A 26,419-nucleotide genomic window follows, 5' to 3' on the forward strand; every position below is an offset into this window, starting at 1 on the left:
CTTACACATTAGGTTTCATGCTTTGGGTCTTTACTCTTCATTTAACAGACTGTTGAACCTGAATGCATCTATCAGAGATGCAGAAGTGACTCTTTCATTCTGTTGTCAGTGTTTTAACAATAATAAGAATATAGACCCATATTCAAAAGACACTCAGTTGATTTGTGTTTTATTCATATTTAGATATGAAATGGCTGTTACACTGTACATGAGCCAACAGCAGCTTTCAAGTGTGAAATACAAAAATGCAATATAGTGTGAAGAGTGTAAATAATGTATGAAGAGGAACTTGTTTACATCATTATCGTTATTTCTCAGTTTTTCAACCTTCCTGATATCTGGTATTCTCCTCCTCTCTGTCCGCAGGTCTGCTGGTTTAAGGATGGAAGTGAGATTAGAAAGGGGAAGAAGTATGAAATTATCGCCCAAGGAGTCAAACACATCCTCATCATCCACAAGTCGGTGTTTGATGATGAGGCCGAGTACGAGTGTGACGCGAAGACCTCCAAATCCTCCGGCATGCTGACTGTCGTCGGTAAGAAAATATTCTACACATTTCCCTGTAATTCAGACATATTTGGTGTCTTTGGAAACCTTGGGATCTGGACTAGAATTTAAAATAAAGTTCTGTGGGTTTGAACAAACAGCCACGCAACGTGAGTTTGTAATGATGGAGCCACCGGCAGGACCAGCAGGGTCATCACCACATAATGCTGATATACATTTTACATCTGCAGACATTTAATCACTGCACTGTTTCTCCTCTTGCAGAGGAGGAGACGAGGTTCACCAAGAACCTGTCGAACGTGGAGGGAACAGAGACGGACAGCGTGAAGCTGATCTGTGAAGTGTCCAAACCCAGCGCTGAGGTCAGCTGGTACAGAGGAGAGCAGGAGCTGCCGGAGGGCGGCAGGTACGACCAGATCGTCGACGGCAAGAGGAGGATCCTCATCATCCACGACCTCAAGATGGCCGACGCCGGAGAGTACAACTGCAGACTGAGTCCCACCAACAAAACAACCGGAACACTGAAAATTAATGGTGAGATTCCGACATATTGAATATATCTGTTGTTAAAGTAATCGCTGCTGTTGGATGAAAACCTTTTATCAACAAGTCAGTTTGTCAAGAAAACAAAACATGTTTGATGAACCCTTTACTGATGCCCATTTAGGTCAGGAAAGGTCAGGAAACCTATTCAGCCCATAAAGAGCCACATAAACCACAAATTCAAGTATAACTAGAAGTCTGTAGGATGTTCAAATGCGATTGGCTCCATAATGTTGTGGGTGTCATTTGGCATGGGAATGGATCTGTGTGCAAAATCTGGTGCATTTTCATGCACAGGAAGGTAGTTTTGGTAAGAAGACGAATAATGCTGCCGGCCCCGAAATCTGAAAATCATCAAATCTTGGAGTTGTAATCTGATTTTTCTTACACAACAGCAGTGATATGTGTCACAAGGTTGATTTGTAGATGATATTTTGTTGCGATGATAAGAAAACAGTGTCTCCACCTGAAACCTGCCAATCTCTGATCTGCCCATTCCTCCTCCCAGAACTGGCAGCTGAGTTCATCTCCCGGCCCCAGAGCCAGGAGGTGGTGGAGGAGGAGAAGGCCGAGTTCGGCTGCTCCGTCTCCAAAGACACCTTCCTGGTCAAATGGCTGAAAGACGACAAGGAGCTGGAAGCCGGAGACAAATACCAGATGATCAGCGACGGCAAGAGAAGGACTCTGGTCGTCAAGAGCTGTGAGCTGAAGGACGAGGGCGGATACGTTGTGATGATCGGCACAACCAGAGCCAGCGCCGACCTCACTGTATTGGGTACGTCCCTTTAGATGTCAGGCTGTACATAGAGCTGGGTTTTGGGTTTAGTTACTGTTTAATCTAGTATCAACATGCAGCTGAATTGTCGCTGGCAGTTGTGTCATGTTAGCGTCTCCCTTGTCGTTCCTCAGAGAAACTGAAGATCATCACCCCGCTTAGAGACACCGAGGCTAAAGAAGGCCAGGAGATCGTCCTGAACTGTGAGGTGAACACAGAGGGAGCCAAGGCCAAGTGGCTGAAGAACGAGGAGACCATGTTCGAGAGCAGCAAGTTCATCATGGTCCAGAGGGACAACGTCTTCTCCCTGAGGATCACAGACGCCCAGAAGGGAGACGAAGCAAACTACAGCATCAACCTGACCAATCACAGAGGAGAGCAGGCCAAGAGCTCCTGCAAACTCACAGTCAAAGGTCCGTTCATCCACTGCTTCTCACTGACACTGGACACCATGTTTTCTCAGTGTTTGTTGAGTTCTTGCATAGATTTCTTTCTTACTTTCTTAGTTTACCTTACTTAGGGTCCTTGGCTTCTACATAGGTAGCATGAGCAGTGTGGTGGGTTTTATGTGAAACTAGGACTTGAAGATTCTCCATCAGCACACAATAACACTGATGTGTAAGCAGAAGTCCACTTGTACCCATTTCCCATGCCAGGCAAATGCTCAATTTGACAAACGATGTGTGAAAGATGTGAAATTTGCATGATGTTTTAGCGGACTGGATTTGAAACTTTCCTTTTGGGTGGTAAGACTTGCACTTATTTTGGCACCAAAGACTTTAAAAGGCAGTAAGAATCCTCAGGTTGCTTCAAATCAGACGCTGTACGCTGTTTCCACTTGGGATTAATGCATCATGTTTCTGTTGTGCAGAGGAAAGTCTGAGGATTGTGGTTCCTCTGGAGGACGTCGACACACAGGAGAAGAAGACGGTCAGCTTCTCATGTAAGGTCAACAGGCCTAATGCGACTCTGAAGTGGATGAAGGCCGGCCAGGAGATCGTCTTCAACAAGCGCATCGTCTACAGAGTCGACAAAGACAAACACACAATCACCATCAAAGACTGTACGCTGGCGGACGAGGGCGAGTACACCGCCATCGCCGGAGACGACAAATCCACAGCCGAGCTGATCATCAGCGAGGCGCCGACAGACTTCACTGCGCACCTTAAAGACCAGACCATCACCGAGTTCGACGACGCAGAGTTCACCTGCAAGCTGACCAAAGAGAAGGCTGAAGTGAAGTGGTACAGAAACGGACGAGAGATCAGAGAAGGACAAAGGTAGGAGCTGGATGCTGCGTTTTCAGTCGTTCAAAGTTCAAATGTCTATCTGCCATCCTTAATTCAAATGTATTCTCTAAAATAATCCATTTATTTTACCAGATACACATTCGAAAAAGATGGAAAGATTTGCATACTGCGTATCAAGGAGTGCAGACCGGACGATGAGTGTGAATACGCCTGCGGTGTGGACGAGAAGAGATCCAGAGCCAGGCTCTTCGTTGAAGGCAAGCACCTGCATATTTAATATTTATTGAAACTTTCACACTGTCCCTGCTTTCAATGAGTTCTAAATCCATTTTTGTGTTTGTTCAGAGACCCCAGTGGAGATCGTCAGACCGCCACAGGACGCGTTCGAGCCTCCAGGCTCAGACGTCGTGTTTGAGGTGGAGCTCAACAAGGACAGAGTGGAAGTGAAGTGGTTGAGGAACAACATGACGATCGTCCAGGGAGACAAATACCAGATGATGAGCGAAGGCAAAGTCCACAGACTGCAGGTCTGTGAGATCAGGCCTCGCGACCAGGGAGAGTACAGAGTCATCGTCAAGGACAAAGACGCCAAGGCCAAGCTGGAACTGGCAGGTTCGTGCTCAGACTCCATCAATCAATCAACAGGCAGAGAACTCTCTCAGGAAAAAAAAAGTTACAACACAACAATTGTTGACCACAAAGTCACTGTGGTGGAACTGTGGTTCCACTGTGACAGAATGCATGATGCTGTACCTTTTTTCTGATAGTGATTAAACAGCTATTCATGAGACTACTGATATATGAGACTACCGTTATCCTGTTTTTATCCTGTGTTATTGTTTTAACTTTGGCTCCATGCTTCGTCCTCCTTCAGCTGTGCCAAAGATCAAGACCACAGACCAGAGTTATGTGACAGACGCTGGGAAGCCCATCGTCATGGCGGTTCCCTACAGCGCCTACCCCAAGGCCGAGGCCGACTGGCTGTACAACAACCTGAGCATGCCCAAGGACAACATCCACACCTCCGCAGACCGCACCGAGTACAAACTGAAGGACCCCAAGAAGTCCGACGAGGGGCGCTACAAGATCCTCATCAAGAACAAACATGGAGAGGGAGAGGCCTTCATCAATCTGGAAGTTATCGGTGAGTTGTCCGTAAACAAAGACTTAGCTAACACTATTATTAAATAGTTGTCGTGTAAGTTTTATTGCATTTGTACTTGAATTAGATGTGAGCCTTGCAATCGTCCCAAAGGGAACCTGCACTGTACCAAGAGCAAATGCATTCAGGGTTAGTTTTGAGATTTAATAGTGATCAACTGAGGACCTTTTGCCCATGTACCAGTCTTAACCATAGACTGTAAAACCAGATGGACGTAGTGAGTGTGATGTCAACCATTGGCTTCTGAAGGGCCTACTATTGGTCAATAATCGGCGACCTGTCGATCACTAGGAAAACAATCACGTTTTATATCTGTTATCTCTCCTCTCTAATTCTCCCGACCAAAACCTTTATATCTCCCAGTTCTAAAAGTATGTCAAAGGTCTTCTTGTTGCATCAGTCCTCATTCCCCCCCTCCTCTCGTCTCCAGACGTCCCCGGACCGGTGAAGAACCTGCAGGTGGTCGACACCGCTGACGGTGAGGTCAGCCTGGCCTGGGAGGAGCCCGAGAGCGACGGAGGAAGCAAGGTCATCGGCTACGTGGTGGAGAGACGCGACGTGAAGCGCAAGACCTGGACGCTGGCCACCGACCAAGCCGACAGCCCCGAGTACACCGTGACCGGCCTGCAGAAAGACTCCATGTACTTCTTCAGAGTCTGTGCCCGCAACCGAGTCGGCAGCGGACCCAACGTAGAGACAGACAAACCTGTGCAGGCCAAGAACAAGTTTGGTGAGAATTATTTGTCATCATGTTGTCTTTTTAAATGCAGGTGTGGTGCAGGAACGGTTAATATGTCCCTCTGCTTGAGCCCGGATCTCATTTTGGTTCTCGGGTGAAAAGGTTTCAGATAATCCTCTTTAAAGAAGAACCAAATGTCCCCACCTGTTGTACTCTATAGAAGGCGACATCATCACCTGGCGCCAAAGATCAGCCAATAGCAGATGGTCTTTTCAGTAGCATGTTTTTTACCTGTAGATGTCAGGCTTTACACAGATTTGGGTTTGGGGTTTAGTTCCTCTTTAAATCAATCTCAAGAACTAAATTCCCATCAGTACCAGAACATTCCACTTCTTAAATGCAGATTCCTCTTCACTCACTGGATTCCCCTGTATTTTCAGACGTTCCCGAAGCGCCTCTGAACGTGATCATCGGAAACGTCACCAAGTTCGGCTGCACCGTGTCCTGGGAGCCTCCCGAGGCGGACGGAGGCTCTCCCATCACCGCCTACATCATCGAGCTTCGCGACAGGACGTCTGTGAAGTGGTCGGCCGTCCAGGTGACCAAACCCGACGAGCTCAGCGCCGTCGTCAACGACGTCATTGAGAACAAGGAGTACATCTTCAGAGTCAAGGCCGAGAACAAGGCCGGCATCGGCAAACCCAGCGCCGCCTCCGCACCCGTCAAGATCATGGACCCCATTGGTGAGTTCTACTGTCAGACAAAACTATCTGCCATAACGGTTTGTAGTCCAGATTTTTTCTGGGAAAGTTTGCTGAACATTTCTGGATATTTCTGCAGCCACAGCGATCCAGTTTCCCCACTGGGATTATTGTTTTCATCACATCTTATTAAGGCTGGGTGATAAGGTTGAAATCAATCTCACGATAATTATAAGGATTTTTTTCGATATTGATATATATCACAATATGGCTAACCCTAACCCATGGCACAAAATCACATGTTAAATAATCAAATTAATGTTCATCCCATTGAACTGAATGATAATGTTAAACAAAACTGAAATTTTCAAATAATATTCCTTAAAATGTTTCATATCTAATTTTGTTCAGACAGCAGAACTGTGTGTCATGATTTCCCCAAATCACCAGATCATCACCATATGATTCCACTGAAAGACAATAAACGCTAATATTGAATATATCTTATATAATTTTATAGTCTACACTGTGTCTGTAGATATCAAAAGTAGAGTTTTTTGCTGGCTAATCCAACCTATTCTGCCCTGAACAATCAAGACACATTTCCGTGGAGTGACAAATTCACATTGTATTTTGTTTTTAGTTGTTATTGTTTGAATCTTTTGCCTTATGTCACTTTTTAGCATCCCACCCATCCCACTTAGATGTGTAGCTAGCTGCAGTAGTTTGCTGGGTTTCCGTCCCAATAAGGTTTTTGTGTTTGTGTGTCTGTCTCCTCCAGAACGTCCCAGTCCTCCTCTGAACCTGGTGTGGCAGGACCAGAACAAGAGTTCGGTCCAGCTCTCCTGGGAGACTCCACTGAGGAACGGAGGCAGCATGATCACCGGCTACATCATCGAGCGCTGCGAGGACGGCACCGACAAGTGGCTCCGCTGCAACGCCAGGCTCTGCCAGGACCTGACCTACAAGGTAGGACCAGCAGACGGGCGGGATGGAGGATTATAATGTTTATGTATGAAACAGACAAAGTTTATCAACCACAGTATCGGCAAATCTGTAATATCAAATCATCTGGAATCGACTTTTTGTACCCACTTGAGGTCTGTGCAAGACCAGGGTCAAAGTCATTCATTCACGCATTCTCTCATTATTTATTCACTTACTTATCCGTTTACTCATTTATTTGTTTATTGATTAATACTGTAACCATGGTTGTACGTTGTGTCAGGTGTCTGGTCTGAAGTACGGCACCAAGTACAACTACAGAGTGTTTGCTGAAAATGCTGCTGGCATCTCCGACCCGTCCAACACCATCGGACCTCTGCTGGCTGACGACACACATGGTGAGGAAGAGGAGAGTCATTATGACTGGCTGATAGCTGATCAATACCAGATCATATTAATGATAATGTACACATAAATCAAACTACACACAAACTTCACACTCATGGAAGAAGCCTTGTTTTACATTCAAAAGTTCAGCTCAGTGAAAATCTGCTGTGAACCCCTTCTACTGTAATTGTGGATTTTTTTTCAAACAAACATATAAAAGTTTCCTTATTCAACTTAAATAGTCTTGTTTTATATTACAATAAGTGTATTACTGTAATATACAGTAGTTGTTAAAAGAAAACTAAAAGAGGTTGTTGAAAGGCATTCTGGGAAATGTAGGAAATCAGTAACTGCAATAGAAGTAGATGAGGCAGGTTGAGGGAAAGTGGGTTCACCAAAAAAGAAAATCGCAACATTCATCACAAAATAACTCCTGGAATGTATTGAACATCACAGATTGATTGATAAATATTTCATTTACATTAAGTATTAACACACATTATGCTTCATTACCCATCATGCCTCTCTCCTTTTCCCAGTCGGTCCTACCTTGGACCTGAGCGCCTTTAAAGACGGCCTGGAGGTGATCGTTCCTCAGCCTCTCACCATCAGAGTTCCCATCTCCGGATACCCGACTCCCACCGCCAAGTGGACCTTCGGAGACAAGGAGCTGGCGGCCGGCGAGCGCGTCTCCATGGTGACCAAGTCCACCTTCACGGAGCTGGTGGTGACGCCCAGCGTGCGTCCGGATCAGGGCTCCTACTGCCTGACGCTGGAGAACGACGTCACGTCCGTCTCCGGAGAGATCGACGTCACCGTCATTGGTACGTCGCACGACCAGAACCACAACACTCATTTATTTATTATAGAAACACCTTCACATCCCAGACGTCTGCTGCCATCTGTCAGCTGGCATCTTTATATTTGCACAGCACCTTTTTAAATAAAACCTAAGTAAAACGGACCGTTGGTTGTCTGTCTGTGCTGCAGCCTCGCCCAGCGCCCCGAAGGACTTCAAGGTCCAGGAGGTGACCCGGCAGCACGTCCACCTGGCCTGGGAGGCTCCGGAGCACGACGGAGGGAGTCCGCTGACCGGCTACCAGGTGGAGAAACGAGACGTGTCCCGCAAGACCTGGGTCAAGGTACGGAGGCCTAGAGGAGTCTGCATACTTACTGTTCTTTATGGACACTTTGGTTCACATATTTGAACAATTTCTGTCACGTTGTATTCTGACATCACATGTGACAGTGTTTACTTCAGATGTGAAAATTTCAATTCAAAGGTGAAAAGTTTTTTTTTTTTTCACTTTTTCACCTGCCATTACATATTACAATATTAGTGTCACGTGAAAACTTCATTTCACATGGGAAATGGGAAATTTCACCTGTACACATGAAAACCAGCATGTAAAAATGTAAGCGAATGTAACTTTATTGTAAGGGTGAACACAATTAAAAACTATGTGGCAAATAGCTTTTGTTTAAAACTGAATTTGATAATGTATTTGAATTAAACTGTCTCCAGATACACACTATATTTTACAACATGTAATAAATTGTAAAGAACCAGTCATGGAATAGACGTTCTTGGCTGTATTTCCCAAAGAAATCAGAGTTAAGATTGTACAACGAGACACTGTTGGAGAGACAGAACTGATTTCAGATAGGGAAGACACTGTAGAGCTCCGTCAGGCTGGGGACGCCTGGGAAGCTTTAACCTCTGACTGATATGAATTAAAAGTTCCTTATCTCTCTGTCTCCCAGGTCGTCATGGGCATCCAGGACCAGGAATACACAGTGACCGATGTGATGGAGGGGAAGGAGTATCTGTTCAGAGTCACAGCCTGCAACAAGTGCGGACCTGGAGAGCCGGCGTACATCGACGAGCCGGTCAACGTCTCGTCTCCTGCCAGTGAGTCTGACGAGTCAGAAACCAGCGACATCACTCTAGAAACAGAAACCAGCGACATCACTCTAGAAACAGAAACCAGCGACATCACTCCAGAAACAGAAACCAGTGACATCACTCTAGAAACAGAAACCAGTGACATCACTCTAGAAACAGAAACCAGTGACATCACTCTAGAAACAGAAACCAGCGACATCACTCCAGAAACAGAAACCAGTGACATCACTCTAGAAACAGAAACCAGTGACATCACTCTAGAAACAGAAACCAGCGACATCACTCTAGAAACAGAAACCAGCGACATCACTCTAGAAACAGAAACCAGCGACATCACTCTAGAAACAGAAACCAGCGACATCACTCCAGAAACAGAAACCAGTGACATCACTCTAGAAACAGAAACCAGTGACATCACTCTAGAAACAGAAACCAGTGACATCACTCTAGAAACAGAAACCAGTGACATCACTCTAGAAACAGAAACCAGTGACATCACTCCAGAAACAGAAACACACAGAGACTTCAGCATCGTTGGCCTGGTCAGCAATCTGGAAACAAACCAGTTTTACCAGTAATGAACACACAGGGAAGAGATCCTGCCGTATGTCACTTACTACTATCCACGGAAAAGCCTGGAAATTTCATTAGCTGTTAAATCAGAAACAGGCTAATTTTCACAGGTTTATTTCTTTAGTTTTTAAATTAGTCTGAAATTCAGTTCCAGGCAGCGCTGAAAAGGTCTTAAAAAGTCTTCAATTTGGCTTTCTGAACCCCGCAGATACCCATAATCCCTCCCTCACATCTCTAACTCTGTCCGTCTCTCTCCAGCCATCCCCGACCCTCCGGAGAACCTGAAATGGAGAGACAAGTCGGCCAGCGGTATCTTCCTGACCTGGGAGCCGCCCAAGTACGACGGCGGCGCCAGCATCAAGGGCTACAACGTGGACCGCTGCCAGAGAGGAACCGACAAGTGGGAGCCGTGCGGAGACATGGTGCCAGATCTGAAGTACGAACACAGGAACAAACACACAGCATCCCACTGAGGGGCAAAATACAGACATACAGGAATATAACAACAACTCTTTCATTGTGCCATTTCAGTAGGGAAACAAGTTAAGAAGTGTTGATGTAAATTATAGAACACTGTGGAAAAAATAGGAGCGAATCATTTTTTTTTAAGTTAACGTTCATACCTGCACTATCAAACTTCATCTCAGTTTACAGCACTAAACCTGTCAGTTCTTTATTGAGCAGCATTTATCAAATGAAGTAAAAGTGAAAATGTGACTTTAACTACTGATTTTCACACCTTAACTGTGATTTTGTGTATTCGAAAAGAACGTAATGTCATCAGCATATTGTTGGACTTTTAATTCTATAAAATCTGTAAAATCTTAAAAACATGCCAGCAGCCTGTCAAGGCAGCATCTTAACGCTGCGCTACAAAGGGAACTGACAAAAATGTTATAAATTTGTTTTACGGCCTTGCCAAATAAGAGGCTCTCTGAATATGTGACTTTTTGACGGAGTTAGAGTCTTTATCCTCCTCCTTTATGAAGCGATGACTAACAAAAATGTGACTTGACAAAATCACCAATTGACCAAAACTGAAGTTACGCCCTTTTCCCTTAGTAAGGCAGAACAGCTGTGGACTGGGGATGTGTTGAAGCAGCATGTTGAACGCTCTGTATTAAACCAGTCCTGCATATTAAAGCAGTGTTATGTGTTGTTGTCTCAGGTGCCAGGTGACTGACCTGACTGAAGGACAGTGGTATTCCTATAGAGTTCGAGCTCTGAACCGGCTGGGAGCCAGCCGGCCCTGCAAGGCCACCGACGAGATCCTGGCTGTGGATCCCAAAGGTGGGCGGACATCTTTCTGCTGCTGTTTCTCCATGTGTTTTACTGAGGCGTCACAGAGAAAACCACCCAATATCTTGCAAACAACACACCATCATTTTGCCTCATTAACTACATCTGTGACACAATCAGGGGAGTAGGTTTCACTTGAGCTTCAGGCGGGACACACACTTTGGTTCGAACCCTGGTCAGTAAATCACACAGTAAGACACACTGAGCAGAGCAGCAGCCTGATGCAGCTCTGCCTTCTCTCACTTCATCTGCAAGACTGAAGCAAAAGACACAAATTTACATGAGAAAAGCCTGCAGGTAGGAGAGAAAGAGGAGAATTATTGCTCACTGTGAAATACAGAAAGATGTTGCTAAACTGAAATCTGATCTGAAGGTTTTTGTCTTTGTCCAGATATATTTTAGATGATATTTACAATATGTAAGCTCAATCCAAACTCTCTTCAATGGGAAGGGTCAAATTAAAGTCAAAATACAGTATTTGCGTTTACGGCAGAAATAAAGTAAGTTGTGTCCCCAGATTCACACCTGTGGACACAACAGCTCTTTATTATTATATTTTCAACACTTTAGCCCCATAAGCTCCGTCTGTAAACTAACCGGTCTCCTGTCTGGCGGTGCAGAGGCTCCAGAGATCCAGCTGGACGCCAAGCTGCTGGCCGGTCTGACCGCCAAGGCCGGCAGCAGGATCGAGCTTCCCGCCGAGGTGACGGGCAAACCGGAGCCCCGAGTGAAGTGGACCAAGGCCGACCTGGTGCTGAAACCCGACGACAGAGTGTCCATCGACACCAAGCCGGGACACTCCACCGTCACCGTCTCCAAGACCAAGAGGGACGACACCTCCACCTACATTATCGAGGCCACCAACAGCAGCGGCCGCGCCACCGCCACCGTGGACGTCAACATCCTGGGTGAGTCCGGAAGAAGCGGTCTGTGTGGAGCTCTGAAGTACAGAAGCCCATGGAGGACAAATAGGACGTATAAATGGGTAATAAAACAACACATTGTCCCTGTCTGTCCTCCCACAGATAAACCCGGTCCCCCGGCGGCCTTCGACATCACCGAGATCACCAATGACTCGTGCTTCCTGGCCTGGAACCCGCCCAGAGACGACGGAGGCTCCAGGGTTACCAACTACATCGTGGAGCGCCGGGCGGCCGACAGCGAGATCTGGCACAAGCTCTCCTCCACCGTCAAGCAGACCACCTACAAGGCCGTGGGCCTGGTCCGCTTCAAGGAGTACATCTTCAGAGTCTACGCCGAGAACCAGTTCGGTATCGGCGTTGCGGCCGAACACCCGTCCATCATTGCCAGATATTCCTTCGGTAGGTCAGAGAGCGGCGGCTGAGCACAGAGAGGCTGTCAGGGGTCATGGAGGGTTTGGGTTTCCTCCAAAACACAGGAACAAGGTCATTAGTGCTGAAACGCTTAGTGGAAAATGTATCAATTATAATTTTGATAAGATAAGATAAGATAAGATAAGATAAGATGCACTTTATTGATCCCCTAGGGGAAATTCGGGATAACCGATGAATCAAGTAAAAACACCAAACATTTGCTAGTTGCAGCTTCACAAATATTAAGATTTGCTGCTTTTCTTTGCTGTTTCATCTCATTACAAAAAAGAATACTTTGTGTTTCTGGTCAGACTGAGGAAGAAATCTGAAGAATCACTTTGGACTCTGGAACTGAGATGGACATTTGTCATTATTTTGACATTTTTACAGACTAAATGATTAATCGATTAATTTGAAAAATAATCGATAGATATCGATAATGAAAATAGTCTTTAGTTGCAGCCGTAATGATCATGAACAATATCTGTGATTTGGTTGATGCTTTTATCCAAAACGTCCCACAGCACTCTGAGAAGTTCCATTTTCAGCAGGTCGGTCCCAGTGGGAATTGAACCTCCGACTCTGACAGTGTTAGTCATCACAGGCACTGAAGCTAGAACTAAGACATAAGAGCACAGCTGTAAACAGCCATACAAATAAAGTACCAGGAAACTTTATTCATTATGCGCTTTTAAAGTGGTTGTGCATAATGTGTCTCCTCCTGACAGACACTCCTGGAGCTCCGTACAAGCTGGAGCCGTCGGACGTGGCCAAGGACTCTCTGACTCTGTCCTGGTACGAGCCTGACGAGGACGGAGGAAGCCCCATCACCGGCTACTGGGTGGAGAGATACGAACCCGACCACGACAGGTGGATGAGATGCAACAAGGTGCCCATCAAAGACACCAACTACAGGTCAGTGTGATGTCCGGAGGATTCTTAATCGTGCACAGCTTGTGTTTTATGATGCTGCAGGTCGGTCTGATGTCTACAACTTGATTGGAGAAGCCAAATCAGAGCTTCATTATTACTTTATTACCTTTTAGTTGACTCAAAATCAAGTGGCTGTTTGTTGTAAATGTGCTGGTGTGTGTGTTCTCCTCTGCAGAGTGAAAGGTCTTCCCACCAGGAAGAAGTACAAGTTCAGAGTTCTGGCTGAGAACCTGGCAGGAACTGGAAAACCCAGCAAGGAGACCGAGCCGATCCTCGTCAAAGATCCTATCGGTAGACCAGCTGTTACCTGTTTTCATGTGATACTAAATCACTCACTACAAAAACCAGTACTAGACACATATCCCATAATGGAAAATGTATACAGACGCTGAACACACCTCTGTCTCCTGCAGATCCTCCCTGGCCTCCCGGTAAGCCTACAGTGAAGGACGTGGCTAAGACCTCCTGCTTCGTGATGTGGACCAAGCCGGAGCACGACGGCGGCGCCAAGATCGACGGCTACATCATCGAGATGCTGAAGAGCGGAACGACGGACTGGATCCGCGTGGCGGACAACATCAACATCCTGGAGCACTTCCTGAAGGGCCTGATGGAGAAGCAGGAGTACTCCTTCAGGATCAGAGCCGTCAACGTGGCCGGAGAGAGCGAGCCGAGCGAGCCCAGCGACCCGGTGCTCTGCAAGGAGAGACTCAGTAAGTCAGAAGGACTCGACATGTTAGACTAACTCTGTCAGAGACTCGACATGTTAGACTAACTCTGTCAGAGACTCGACATGTTAGACTAACTCTGTCAGAGACTCGACATGTTAGACTAACTCTCTGTCAGAGACTCGACATGTTAGACTAACTCTCTGTCAGACTTGACATGTTAGACTAACTCTGTCAGACTTGACATGTTAGACTAACTCTGTCAGAGACTCGACATGTTAGACTAACTCTGTCAGACTTGACATGTTAGACTAACTCTGTCAGACTTGACATGTTAGACTAACTCTGTCAGAGACTCGACATGTTAGACTAACTCTGTCAGAGACTCGACGTGTTAGACTAACTCTGTCAGAGACTCGACATGTTAGACTAACTCTGTCAGACTCGACATGTCAAACTAACTCTGTCAGAGACTCGACATGTTAAACTAACTCTGTCAGAGACTCGACGTGTTAGACTAACTCTGTCTGAGACTCGACATGTCAGACTAACTCTGTCAGAGACTCGACATGTTAAACTAACTCTGTCAGAGACTCGACATGTTAGACTAACTCTGTCAGACTTGACATGTTAGACTAACTCTGTCAGACTTGACATGTTAGACTAACTCTGTCAGACTCGACATGTCAGACTAACTCTGTCAGAGACTCGACATGTTAGACTAACTCTGTCTGAGACTCGACGTGTTAGACTAACTCTGTCAAACTCGAAATGTTAGACTAACTCTGTCAGACTTGACATGTTAGACTAACTCTGTCAGACTCGACATGTTAGACTAACTCTGTCAGACTCGACGTGTTAGACTAACTCTGTCAGAGACTCGACGTGTTAGACTAACTCTGTCAGACTTAGTAAGTCCAGCTAACTCACAATTCTTTTCAAGTAGATGTTCAGTAAATCTAACGAACTCACTCTTACTCTTCTTAAAACTGAATTGTGGTTTAATCTCAAGTGCATCATTCTGCCTGTTGAGGTTTATTACCGAGTCCCTAATGACGTTCATTATAACTCGGAAGTCTTACCGTGTCTCTGGACCCCTCCCTCCCCTCCTCAGACCCCCCCACCGCTCCTCGCTGGCTGGAGGTGATCAACATCAACAGGAACAGCGCTGACCTGAAGTGGGCGGTTCCCGAACGGGACGGAGGTTCCCCCATCACCAACTACGTGGTGGAGAAGCGGGACGTCCGGAGGAAAGGCTGGCAGGCGGTGGACACCACCGTCAAGGAGCTGAAATACACCGTGACGCCGCTCAGCGAAGGCTCGCTCTACGTGTTCCGCATCGCCGCCGAAAACTCTGTGGGAGTCGGACCGTTCTGCGAGCTGGAGGACTCTGTGCTGGCCAAGGACACGTTCAGTGAGTTAACGGATGAATGAATAACGCTGATCAGCTTCAGGGTTAGATGTCACTGAGGTCAAGTTTAGCTTCCTTTGAATCTCATTGGAAATTCCCAAATGAAAATTACATTTTAAAGGACAATTCCAGCGTGATTTGACATTTACATTTTCCATCCCTATAATATTAATTGTCTGTTTCTACATGCATGCTAGCTTGTATGCATGTAGCTGTAGGATGTTTGTTTTGAAAGTGAAAACTGTATTTTCGGTTGCAGCGACTCCCGGAGCGCCATACGCCCTCGCTGTCGTCTGTGTGACCAAGAGATACGTGGACCTGCAGTGGGAGGCGCCCAAGAACGACGGAGGCAGACCCATCCTGAGGTACGGGTTCAGGCTGACAGGGATCTGCACCTGGAAATAACACTGATGACTTCTCTTAACCAATCCTGCATGTTTAAAAACCCTCAGTAGAGTCTGTACTAACAGATTAGACTAAGCAGGTAAAATATACTGTCTGGAGGAATTCAGCTCCTCAGTATCTGAAGTCGATGTTGTGATGAAGCTCTGATCGGCTCCTCTGTCCGCCGCCTGCAGGTATTCCATTGAGAAGAAGGAGAAGCTGGGAACCCGCTGGGTGAAGTGCGGTAAGACTTCAGGTCCGGACTGTAAGTACAGAGTGACGGACGTCATCGAGGGGACGGAGGTCCAGTTCCAGGTCCGAGCGGAGAACGAGGCCGGAGTCGGACACCCGAGCGAACCCACCGAGATCCTGACCATCGAAGACCCGACAGGTCGGTCCGATAGATCCCAGACAGGCAGATTTAATTCTCTGCTCTCTGACAGGAGGAGGTTTCAGATGGAGCTTGTGTTCATGTAGCTACAGTGAAATGAGAGAATACTGGTAAACTACATCTTTCTGTTAAGTTGGTCTACTCTACCAGTTGCTGTGGCAGGTAACAAACCATTGGCTGCTAAAATATTGGATGTGGCTCTTACATTTTTGGTTTCCACCGGCCACTTTGGCCACTGTGAAAAAAGGTTAAGTTCTCTGGATATTTAATTAGTTACAAGCAGTCAAAGATAGTAATTTAGTTCATTTTAATTGTTCCAACCAAATCAAATAGAATTAAATAGGATAAACAGAATACAAGCAATAGAAGTCAAACTAAAATAGAAATAAATTAAGCAAAAGTCCAAGGCACTCTTCTTTGAAAAACTTTAAAAAGCCTCAAACAGCTTCAAACAATAGTTTGAGCTCCCTGATGAAGGCCAGTGCCGAAACACGTTGGAGTGTTGGAAGTGTTTTAAATGTCTCTGGAAAATAAAGGCTTTTTAAAGTTTTTCAAAGAAGACTGCCTTGGACTTTAATTTGATTCAGTTCCTTCCTCCAAACCAAAGAGCAGCTTCTTCTGAAGTTTTTTTGACACTTTTTGTAGCGCTCTGTTTTTCTTCTTTGTTCCAGTTAAAATAGAAGCAACACTAGTTTAAAGTGTGAAATAGAGGATAACCCTGTCTGTCCCGTACCTCCAGGCGTCCCCTCACCACCCGTCGAGCTGCATGTGACCGGAGCCAGCCGCGACTTCCTGGCCATCGCCTGGAAGCCTCCGGAGAGGAACGGCGGCAGCCCCATCACCGGATACCACATCGAGATGTGCGAGGCGGGAACGGAGAAGTGGATGAGGGTGAACTCCCGGCCGATCAAGGAGCTGAAGTACCGGGTGGAGGAGGGCGTGGTCGCCGAGAAGGAGTACATCCTGAGAGTCCGCGCCATCAACGCCGTCGGCGTCAGCGAGCCCTCAGACATCTCCGAGAACGTCTTCGCCAAGGACTCCGACTGTAAGGACTAAACCTCGTCTATATGTTACCATTCAGACATTCAGAAAATACTGGAACAATCAAACACAACAGCAGACAAACACATTCACTAGTCAACATTCAGTCCTACATATCAAAGATTATAAATTCATACTTTCTACTTTCATACAGTCTAATGTTATTATTCTGTTACAAGCTGTAACAGCTTTAATCAAACTCAGAACACGTGTTCAGTGTTTCACATGATCTGCAGTGGAAATACTCCACACAGCTCTTGTACTGCAGCATTTAAGATCTAGAGTAACTTTACTAAACCCTGTGGGGGGAATTTTGTCATAACAGCAACAAAGAATAGCTGTATATACATATATATGCTATATATGTACATATACATATATCGAAATATAACAAAAATTTAAAATATTGAAGATTAAAGATTAGTGTCTTTGTGATCATGCAGAGATCCTATAGGATAAAGAGGTTTGTTTGTTTAGATATTTTACTTACTTCGTGTTAAAGGGTCATGAACCCTCACAGCCTTTCTCTGCCCGCTGCTTGATTTTTAAAAATGCAAAGAAAAAAGCATTATGTGATGTAGAGTTAAGATTATGACCAGGATGGATGTTTTATCATAAAATTGTGATGAACATCGATTAACAGCTGGAAAAAGTGAGTTCAAGGTTTCATACTCCTTTAAGTTCCACATCTTTGCACATGAAGCAGTCCGTCCCAGATGTATCATTATCTGACTCCATGTTGTGCTGTCTGTCTGTGTGTGTGTGTGTGTGTGTGTGTGTGTGTGTGTGTGTGAAGGCAACCCGACCCTGGAGTTCCAGACTCTGGACCTGGTTGTGGTGGAGACAGAGAAGATGCACATCCCGGTTCCCTTCAGAGCCGTTCCCTCCCCGAAGATCACCTGGCACAAAGACGGCAAGGAGCTGAAGGCCGACGAGCGGCTGGGCTTCAGGTCGGCACGCCGTTCCTCTCCTGACACTTAAACTGCAGTCTGGAGCTTTAAATAGTAGTATGAGTAAAGATGTTCTCCCTGGAAATCATTACAACACAGGACTAGTCTAGAAACCAGAAACAAGTCTGTGACCGCTTTGGTTCAATACTTTCTTCTTCAGTCTAATGTTAGCAAATTCATTTTCCATATTCCTGTCTGACGTATTGATGAGAAGCTGTGACTGACTGAGCTGTTAACTGACTGACTGAGCTGTTAACTGACTGAGCTGTTAACTGACTGAGCTGTTAACTGACTGAGCTGTTAACTGACTGAGCTGTTAACTGACTGACTGAGCTGTTAACTGACTGAGCTGTTAACTGACTGAGCTGTTAACTGACTGACTGAGCTGTTAACTGACTGAGCTGTTAACTGACTGACTGAGCTGTTAACTGACTGAGCTGTTAACTGACTGACTGAGCTGTTAACTGACTGAGCTGTTAACTGACTGACTGAGCTGTTAACTGACTGACTGAGCTGTTAACTGACTGTGTTGTTAACTGACTGAGCTGTTAACTGACTGACTGAGCTGTTAACTGACTGTGTTATTAACTGACTGTGTTAACTGACTGTGTTGTTAACTGACTGTGTTAACTGACTGTGTTGTTAACTGACTGTGTTGTTAACTGACTGTGTTAACTGACTGTGTTGTTAACTGACTGTGTTAACTGACTGTTGTGTGAACAGGAAGGAGTACACCTCCTGCCACCTGGAGGTGGACAGCTCTCTGCATGCTGATGCTGGACAGTACAAAGTCACTCTGGAGAACAAGCTGGGAGCCGCCAGCGCTACGATTAACGTCAAAGTCATCGGTACGACTCGCTCACACTCTGCATGTTACACTCTTACAGTTAGCAGTCTTATTGTTACATGTTACTCTCTTACAGTGAGCAGTCTTATTGTTACATGTTACTCTCTTACAGTGAGCAGTCTTATTGTTACATGTTACACTCTTACAGTGAGCAGTCTTATTGTTACATGTTACACTTACAGTTAGCAGTCTTATTGTTACATGTTACACTCTTACAGTGAGCAGTCTGTCCATCCATATCTACCAAATGGATCTCAGGACTTGACAGTACAGACACACACAGTATTCATTATTCTGTACTGGAGTTATGAGTACAGTAGTTCTCTGCAGGTTTTCATTCCAACTGAACATTACAGCAGATAATATCACTGATTAACACACCTTCAACCAGAGAGGAAATCTAATCAGAGAAATGAGCAGTATATGAGGAATTTTTCTTAGCCTTTCTGTGCATATCAACATGTGAAAATGAGCACAAATGGATTACAAAACTATTTCACATTTCCATTTTTTTGCTGTGTACGATCAAGATATTACTAACCCATCATTCACCAAACTCCTTCCCTCTGTCCTCAGGTCTTCCTGGTCCCTGTAAGGAGATCGTTGCCTCAGATATCACCAAGAGTTCCTGTAAAGTGTCCTGGGATCCTCCAGACTATGATGGTGGCAGTCCAGTCCTTCACTACATCCTGCAGGTCAGTTAGTCTACAGCTCCTGTAGGCTGGTTCACCTGCAGCTCCTGCAGGCTGGTTCACCTGCAGCTCCTGCAGGCTGGGTCACCTGCAGCTCCTGCAGGCTGGGTCACCTGCAGCTCCTGCAGGCTGGTTCACCTGCAGGCTGGTTCACCTGCAGGCTGGTTCACCTGCAGCTCCTGCAGGCTGGTTCACCTGCAGCTCCTGCAGGCTGGGTCACCTGCAGGCTGGTTCACCTGCAGCTCCTGCAGGCTGGTTCACCTGCAGCTCCTGCAGGCTGGGTCACCTGCAGGCTGGTTCACCTGCAGCTCCTGCAGGCTGGTTCACCTGCAGCTCCTGCAGGCTGGTTCACCTGCAGCTCCTGCAGGCTGGTTCATCTGCAGCTCCTGCAGGCTGGTTCAGGCCCTCTGCCTGTGATGGGGGGTTATGGGCTATATATCTGACATGTGAGCCTGCATAGCTCAGGATAATTGTCCAAAAGACAAAATTGTGTTTTTTTTGGTTTTTTTAACCTTTATTTAATCAGGATAGTCCCATTGAGATTAAGAATCTTTGTCAAAGGAGACTGGTCAAGAAAGCGGCATCAGGACAAATGTAAAAGTAGAAGACCAACAACATACAGCAATGTATAAATTCAGAAAACAAAGTCACAAAAAAGAAAGAGCAAGACAAAGAAATGTATGAAATCAAAATGCAACGAAAATCACATAAAAAAGAGAAGCAAAGTCTTCACTATAAGCTCTTCAAAAGACACTCGTCCATCATCAAACCAGTCGGCTCAGGAGCCAAACCTGTTTTCATCTGGGATAAACAAAGCAAAGACAAGAGATAAATGAGTTGTATTTCTATAATGACAGGTAATGTGTGAGTAAATGAAAATGTCTGTCCTGATATGAACGTCCTCTCCCTCTGTGTCTCTGCTCTCAGCGGCGCGAGGCCGGCAGGAGGACGTACGTCAACATGATGTCCGGGGAGAACAAGGTGAGCTGGCCGGTGAAGGACCTCATCCCCAACGGAGAGTATTACTTCCGGATCCGAGCCGTCAACAAGATCGGAGGAGGAGAATATATCGAGCTCCGCAACCCGGTCATCGCTGAGGACCAGAAACGTAAGACAGAACGACGACTAGATACGATACAATATGATACAATATGATAACTGATATGCTATGATATGACATAATACTCTAATCTAATAACTCTAACTGAATCCGCCTCCTGCCCAGACGCTCCTGACCCTCCTGTGGACGTGGAGACCCACAACCCCACAGCCAAGACCATCACGCTCACCTGGAAGCCGCCCATGTACGACGGCGGCTCCAAGATCATGGGCTACGTCCTGGAGAAGCTGAAGAAGGGCGAGGAGAAGTGGGAGAGGTGCAACGACTTCCTGGTCCCCGTGCTGTCCTACACCGTCAGAGGGCTGACGGAGGGCAAGAACTACCAGTTCAGAGTCAAAGCGGAGAATGCCGCCGGAGTCAGCGAGCCGTCACGCAGCTCGCCGTTCGTCAAGGCCTCCGACGCCGTCGGTAAGGAGCCGGTCGGCCCGGGACAACCTGCAGTGCTCTGCAGCTGTTGATGAAGCTCAATTTTACTTTGTAGATTTACAAATATTTAGCAAAGATTGTCTTTATTATATTTAACATTTCTCCCAGATCCCCAGATATACTCAGAATAAAACCTTGTCTGATCCTAAAACAGCTGCAGAATGACACCAATTATTGGTTACTTACTGAAACAAATAATAATGATGATGACAAAAATAATAATGATAATAATCATCATCATCGTAACTTTTGTACAGAACTTTTCAAAATACAGTTGCAAAGCACTTTCCAAAGGAGTAAAAAGCAACAAAAATATAAAAACAGCAGCAAAAGTAATAAAAGCAAGGTGAGGAACAGAAAAGGGAGGTGAAAAACAAATGATTAAAAACCTGTTCTACTGAAGGAAGTCTGTAAGAATTGACTCAAAGCAGCCTGAACAAAGACCGTTCCTTAGGTTTCTCCAGTTAACTTGTGTTCTGTTGCCGTTCCTCAGATCCTCCCAAGGTGTTCCTGAGCGGCAGCCTGCAGTCCGGCCTGAGCGTCAGGAGAGGCTGTGAGATCTGCCTGGACGCCAACGTCTCCGGATCCCCTTACCCAGAAATCACCTGGTACAGGAACAACAAGGTCATCAGACCCGAGACCCTGAGGAAGAGACCCGAGAGACCCGTGAAGAAGAAGGTAGAAAAGACAGAGGCCGACAAGGAGAAGAAAGAGGAGGGAGAGAAGAAGGAAGAGGAGAAGAAGGAAGGAGAGGTGAAGGAAGAAGAGAAGAAAGAGGGAGAGGAGAAGAAGGAGGAGGAGAAGAAGGAGGAGGAGAAGAAGGTGGAGGTGGAGGCGGAGCCTGAGCCGGAGGAGTCCGACTACCCGACGCTGAACGAGCGTCTGACCATCGACAACAGCAAGAGGGGCATGTCCTGCGTCGTCGTCAGGGAAACCATCCGCGGCGACCACGGCGTCTACACCATCAAGGTGGAGAACGACCGCGGCATCTCCTCCGCCACCTGTGAAGTCAACGTGCTGGGTGAGATTCTATTCTATTCTATTATGTTGTATCCTGTTCTATTCTATTCTATTCTATTATGTTACAGTGCTTCAGTCTAATGGTATCAAAATTGTTTCTTTTGACTACAAAAAATATATGTGACAGAGCATGTTTTTTGTATTAGATATAGATGCAGTTACAAATATAGATATTGATATAGTTACAAATATAGATGTAGTTACAAATATAGATATTGATATAGTTACAAATATAGATATAGATATAGTTACAAATATAGATATTGATATAGTTACAAATATAGATGTAGTTACAAATATAGATATAGATGCAGTTACAAATATAGATATTGATATAGTTACAAATATAGATGTAGTTACAAATATAGATATAGATATAGTTACAAATATAGATATAGATATAGTTACAAATATAGATATTGATATAGTTACAAATATAGATATTGATATAGTTACAAATATAGATATAGATATAGTTACAAATATAGATATTGATAGGAAAGACCGAAAGACAGGATAAATATAAGAATGTATATAAAAATGTATACCTACCATAGATATACAGTATAAATATAGATGTTGCGGAGGCTGTCGGCTGACTGACTCTGTCCTCCAGACACTCCCGGGCCTGTGGTCAACTTCCGGTTCGAGGAGGTGAGGAAGAGCTCGGTGGTGTGTCTGTGGGATCCTCCGCTGGACGACGGCGGCAGCGAGATCCTCAACTACACTCTGGAGAAGAAGGACAACTCCAAGCTGGAGATCGGCTGGACCTCCGTCACCTCCACGCTGCGCGGCTGCCGCTACCTGGTGCCCAAGCTCATCGAGAAGAAGGAGTACATCTTCAGAGTCGTGGCCGAGAACAAGTACGGCGCCGGGCCGCCCTACGTCTCCAAGCCGCTCGTCGCCAAGAACCCATTCGGTACGTAAATCTGAGTGAGAGGACGGGAGCGGGAGGCAGAGGAGGCTCTCTCTGGATATTTATTAGGTATTTGTTAGATTATATTAGGTCACCAAACCTTAAAGTCCCAGTGAAACAGCATGCTGAGAGCTTCTCACTTCCTTAATGTGATGTATTTCCTGTTGAAACAGGATGTTAACACAGGGAGGGATCATTCAGAAGTGTAAACCAATGGGAGATCAGTTAGCGAGAGAAAGGCAGTTTGATTGGATGAGATGGGCGGAGGGGCGGCACTTTTCTTAAAAAATCTGTGATGTTTTATTGGTTGGAGTTTTTATTTACGCCTCCTGGTGCAGCATGATGTCACCATTAAAGATTTTTATATAGATATGGGTGTACATCATAACATGGGAAACTAGCTGAGGAGGTGAAGAAGTCATTTTTCGTCCTGCTCTCTCATCTCCTCAGATCCTCCTGAGGCTCCTGATAAGCCGGAGATCAATGACATCACCGCCCACAGCATGCTGGTTTCCTGGAACCAGCCCAACGACAACGGCAACCCCATCCTGGGATACTGGGTGGAGCGCCGCGAGATCAACAGCACCCACTGGGCCCGGGTCAACAGGTGGAGAACACAACAAAATGGAGTTAAAGTGGCTGCATAATGTTCACCTGAAGGGAGAAAAATGGCTCGAAAAATCAAAAATCACAATATGAATTACTTCAGTTTCCAAATTGCAAGAGGCTGCAGATATTCTATCAGAGCGCTGGCTGCTCAACATTGACTCCTGTACATGGGATTCTGCTGCTGAGTGCAATTTCTGGCCTGTAAATTAAATTGCACAAAAAATACAACTTAATTGTAGTGAAACGCAGCAAATATTAAGCAACATCATCTCATTTTTTTATTAAAAATGTTTCTTGTTTGCTGAAAAATCTAAAATATTGAAAAATCTGTCAGCATACTGTATCGCAATTTATATCTCAATTGCAATATTCAGCAAAATAATCGTAATATGATTATTTGTCAATATGGTGCAGCCCTAGAATAGAATAAAATAGATTTAGTTTATTCTGTTATTTCAGAAGAGTAAGAAGTGTAGTTTTCAGTCAGTTGTGACAATTGGGGAACGGTACAAAATACAAAATAACATTTCTCCCAGAACGTATACAGTGCAGATATAATACAGATGTATTAGAGATAACAGCTCACTGGATGCTGAAGGTGGTTCAGCAGACAGACCTGAGGCAGGACGTTTTGTCTGACCCGTCTCTGTCCCGGACAGGAACCTGGCTCCAGACACAGAGCTGAACACTGAAGGTCTTCTGGAGGGACTCACCTACGTCTTCAGAGTGGCTGCTGAGAACCAAGCCGGACCCGGGAAGTTCAGCGTACCGTCAGACCCCAAAACCGCCCAGGCTCCTATCTGTACGTCAACACCCCACACCCCTAACCCTCTGTCTGTCCAGCATGACCCCAGCCTCCCCTAATCTGTTACAGTGAGGGGAAATCAGTCATATTGATCACATCCCCCCCTAAATCATTACATGACATACTTGGAAAAGTTGGAATAAGTAAGCAATTATTCAAGTATTTTTAGGATTTGTATTTATTTTGTCTTATTTCCCAGTCTAACGTCTTGCATCCTGATTGAAATATTTAAACCCAAGACGTCATTTTTGTATTGCTGCTCCTTTACATCAAATGAAAAAAAAAAAAAAAATCTAGATGTTTGATCTTCATTTTCTACACATTTCCCTGTAATTCAATTACAGCAATTCAACCTGTTTGGTTTCTTTGGAAACCTTGAGATCTGGAACTAGAATATAAAATGAAGTCCTGTGGGTTTGAACCGAGCGTAACGTGCAGCTTCGTGTCCTGACTGTGTGTTTGCTGCAGTGCCTCCTGGGCCGCCGCTGGCCCGAGTCGCCGACACCTCCGACCACTCCATCGAGGTGGAGTGGGACCCGCCCGCCGACAACGGAGGAGGAGAGATCCTGGGATACCATGTGGAGAAGGTCAGTGTCGGACTCAGACCGGACCAGCAGGCTTTACTTCCAGCTGCCGGTGGATCTTCCTCGGCTCCTCTCTCGCATTAGCAGCTTAACATGTCTTGAATAATATTTTCTAAACTCAAGGCCTTAAACGGTCTTGGTTAGCGCGTTTAAGACTTAAAAATGTTTCTTAGTGTTCTGTTTTTCTGGTGAGAAATCAGCCATGCAGACCTGATAGGACGACAGCTGTTTTCATTTCCGTGCGTATTCAGTTGTGAAATCGGTCTTGTATTTCAATCTAACTGGGATTAAAAGTCTTAGATTGAGTTTAGTTTTTCTGCCGGTTTGATGGAGTCTGATGTTTGGTCCCGTTCCTCAGGCGATGGCCGGGAGTAAAGACTGGTCCAGATCCACGGAGCGTCTCTGGAAGACTCGAGCCTTCACTGTGTACGGAGTCAGAGAGGGAGCCAAGTACATGGTGCGAGTCATCGCCTGCAACGCCGCCGGAGAGGGAACGCCCGGCTTCACCGAGTCCGTGTTCGTCAGAAACCCTGCAGGTCAGCGAGATGAGAGGCCTGGATTTGGTTTTAATCGAATCTAATATGATGGAACCTAATCTAATCCACATTAATCTAACATTAGATTAAACTTTAAACTTTCTATTGAAGATGATGGAAGTACTGACAACAAAAGAACATATTCAGAATAATACAACAAATAAATAAACTGAGCGTCTAAATAAATTGACATGAAATTCCTGTTCTAAACTTTTCTCTGTTGCCGGTTGCCTGTTGCCTGTTGCCTGTTGCCCGTTGCCGGTTGCCCTCCACAGAGAAGCCGGTGATCGAGCTGGACCTGTCGGTGAAGAACGGCGTGATCATCCGAGCCGGAGAGAACCTGCGGGTGCCGGCCACCGTCCACGGCAGGCCGCAGCCCGGCATCACCTGGACGAAGGACGACGCCAAGCCGGACAAGGACCGGGTGGAGATCATCGAGGACGGAAAAGAGAGCATCCTCTGCGTCAACAACGTCCAGAGGAAGGACTCCGGAAAATACCTGATCAGCGCCTGCAACCCCAGCGCCATCAAGTCGGCCTGGACCAGGGTGGAGGTCGTGGGTGAGTTCAGACTGACAGGATCAGGTTCACATTTTACATTTTAGCGGGTACGATGGTAGATTCGGCTTCAATTTCTATATCGGTGGTTCTCAACATGCGGTGCAAGGACCACCAGGGGCCCCTTAGGAGGTTCCAAGCGGTCCCCAGCAAATTCATGAATTGTTAAACTTCACCATTTGCAAGAAGTTAACACAGTTAGAGAAGGTAGAAGAATGATGTTCTGATCAGTTTCTCTGTTATCTCTCTACCTGCAACACAGACAGTCATGAGTTCTGGACAAAATCATCTGACAATAAAAATATTCTCAGATTTGGGTCTGAGAGACAAAATCTCATCAAATTGGGTCTGTAGCTCTAATGTGGACTGAATTAGGATCCTTGATATGAAACAGGTTGAGAATCACTGGACTAGATCACTAGAGGCTAGGCTATAATTTCTTAATGTTTCTTTCTCTTATTTTTTGCC

General features: G+C 45.7%; 1 protein-coding gene across 1 annotated transcript in view; it reads left to right on the plus strand.

Moving 5' to 3' along the window:
* The window catches only part of ttn.2 (titin, tandem duplicate 2), a 234,276-nt gene that overhangs the window by 111,233 nt on the left and 96,624 nt on the right, over positions 1 to 26,419 (plus strand). Inside the window, exons 118-156 of the mRNA XM_078286142.1 lie at positions 367 to 535; positions 772 to 1,041; positions 1,559 to 1,825; positions 1,960 to 2,238; positions 2,697 to 3,105; positions 3,208 to 3,332; positions 3,421 to 3,687; positions 3,950 to 4,219; positions 4,668 to 4,967; positions 5,357 to 5,659; positions 6,399 to 6,586; positions 6,846 to 6,960; positions 7,489 to 7,773; positions 7,940 to 8,091; positions 8,714 to 8,861; positions 9,687 to 9,864; positions 10,597 to 10,718; positions 11,348 to 11,635; positions 11,753 to 12,049; positions 12,790 to 12,976; positions 13,170 to 13,285; positions 13,408 to 13,707; positions 14,777 to 15,076; positions 15,333 to 15,438; positions 15,652 to 15,848; positions 16,588 to 16,893; positions 17,686 to 17,839; positions 18,563 to 18,687; positions 19,263 to 19,381; positions 20,306 to 20,486; positions 20,604 to 20,906; positions 21,418 to 21,602; positions 21,744 to 21,945; positions 22,561 to 22,863; positions 23,311 to 23,467; positions 24,129 to 24,271; positions 24,743 to 24,861; positions 25,217 to 25,394; positions 25,670 to 25,954. Of these exons, the coding sequence (XP_078142268.1) occupies positions 367 to 535; positions 772 to 1,041; positions 1,559 to 1,825; positions 1,960 to 2,238; positions 2,697 to 3,105; positions 3,208 to 3,332; positions 3,421 to 3,687; positions 3,950 to 4,219; positions 4,668 to 4,967; positions 5,357 to 5,659; positions 6,399 to 6,586; positions 6,846 to 6,960; positions 7,489 to 7,773; positions 7,940 to 8,091; positions 8,714 to 8,861; positions 9,687 to 9,864; positions 10,597 to 10,718; positions 11,348 to 11,635; positions 11,753 to 12,049; positions 12,790 to 12,976; positions 13,170 to 13,285; positions 13,408 to 13,707; positions 14,777 to 15,076; positions 15,333 to 15,438; positions 15,652 to 15,848; positions 16,588 to 16,893; positions 17,686 to 17,839; positions 18,563 to 18,687; positions 19,263 to 19,381; positions 20,306 to 20,486; positions 20,604 to 20,906; positions 21,418 to 21,602; positions 21,744 to 21,945; positions 22,561 to 22,863; positions 23,311 to 23,467; positions 24,129 to 24,271; positions 24,743 to 24,861; positions 25,217 to 25,394; positions 25,670 to 25,954 (8,398 nt within the window). The remainder of the gene's footprint in view (positions 1 to 366; positions 536 to 771; positions 1,042 to 1,558; positions 1,826 to 1,959; positions 2,239 to 2,696; positions 3,106 to 3,207; positions 3,333 to 3,420; positions 3,688 to 3,949; positions 4,220 to 4,667; positions 4,968 to 5,356; positions 5,660 to 6,398; positions 6,587 to 6,845; positions 6,961 to 7,488; positions 7,774 to 7,939; positions 8,092 to 8,713; positions 8,862 to 9,686; positions 9,865 to 10,596; positions 10,719 to 11,347; positions 11,636 to 11,752; positions 12,050 to 12,789; positions 12,977 to 13,169; positions 13,286 to 13,407; positions 13,708 to 14,776; positions 15,077 to 15,332; positions 15,439 to 15,651; positions 15,849 to 16,587; positions 16,894 to 17,685; positions 17,840 to 18,562; positions 18,688 to 19,262; positions 19,382 to 20,305; positions 20,487 to 20,603; positions 20,907 to 21,417; positions 21,603 to 21,743; positions 21,946 to 22,560; positions 22,864 to 23,310; positions 23,468 to 24,128; positions 24,272 to 24,742; positions 24,862 to 25,216; positions 25,395 to 25,669; positions 25,955 to 26,419) is intronic.

This window comes from Centroberyx gerrardi, chromosome 10 (assembly GCF_048128805.1).
Source record: "Centroberyx gerrardi isolate f3 chromosome 10, fCenGer3.hap1.cur.20231027, whole genome shotgun sequence".
Taxonomy (NCBI): domain Eukaryota; kingdom Metazoa; phylum Chordata; class Actinopteri; order Beryciformes; family Berycidae; genus Centroberyx; species Centroberyx gerrardi.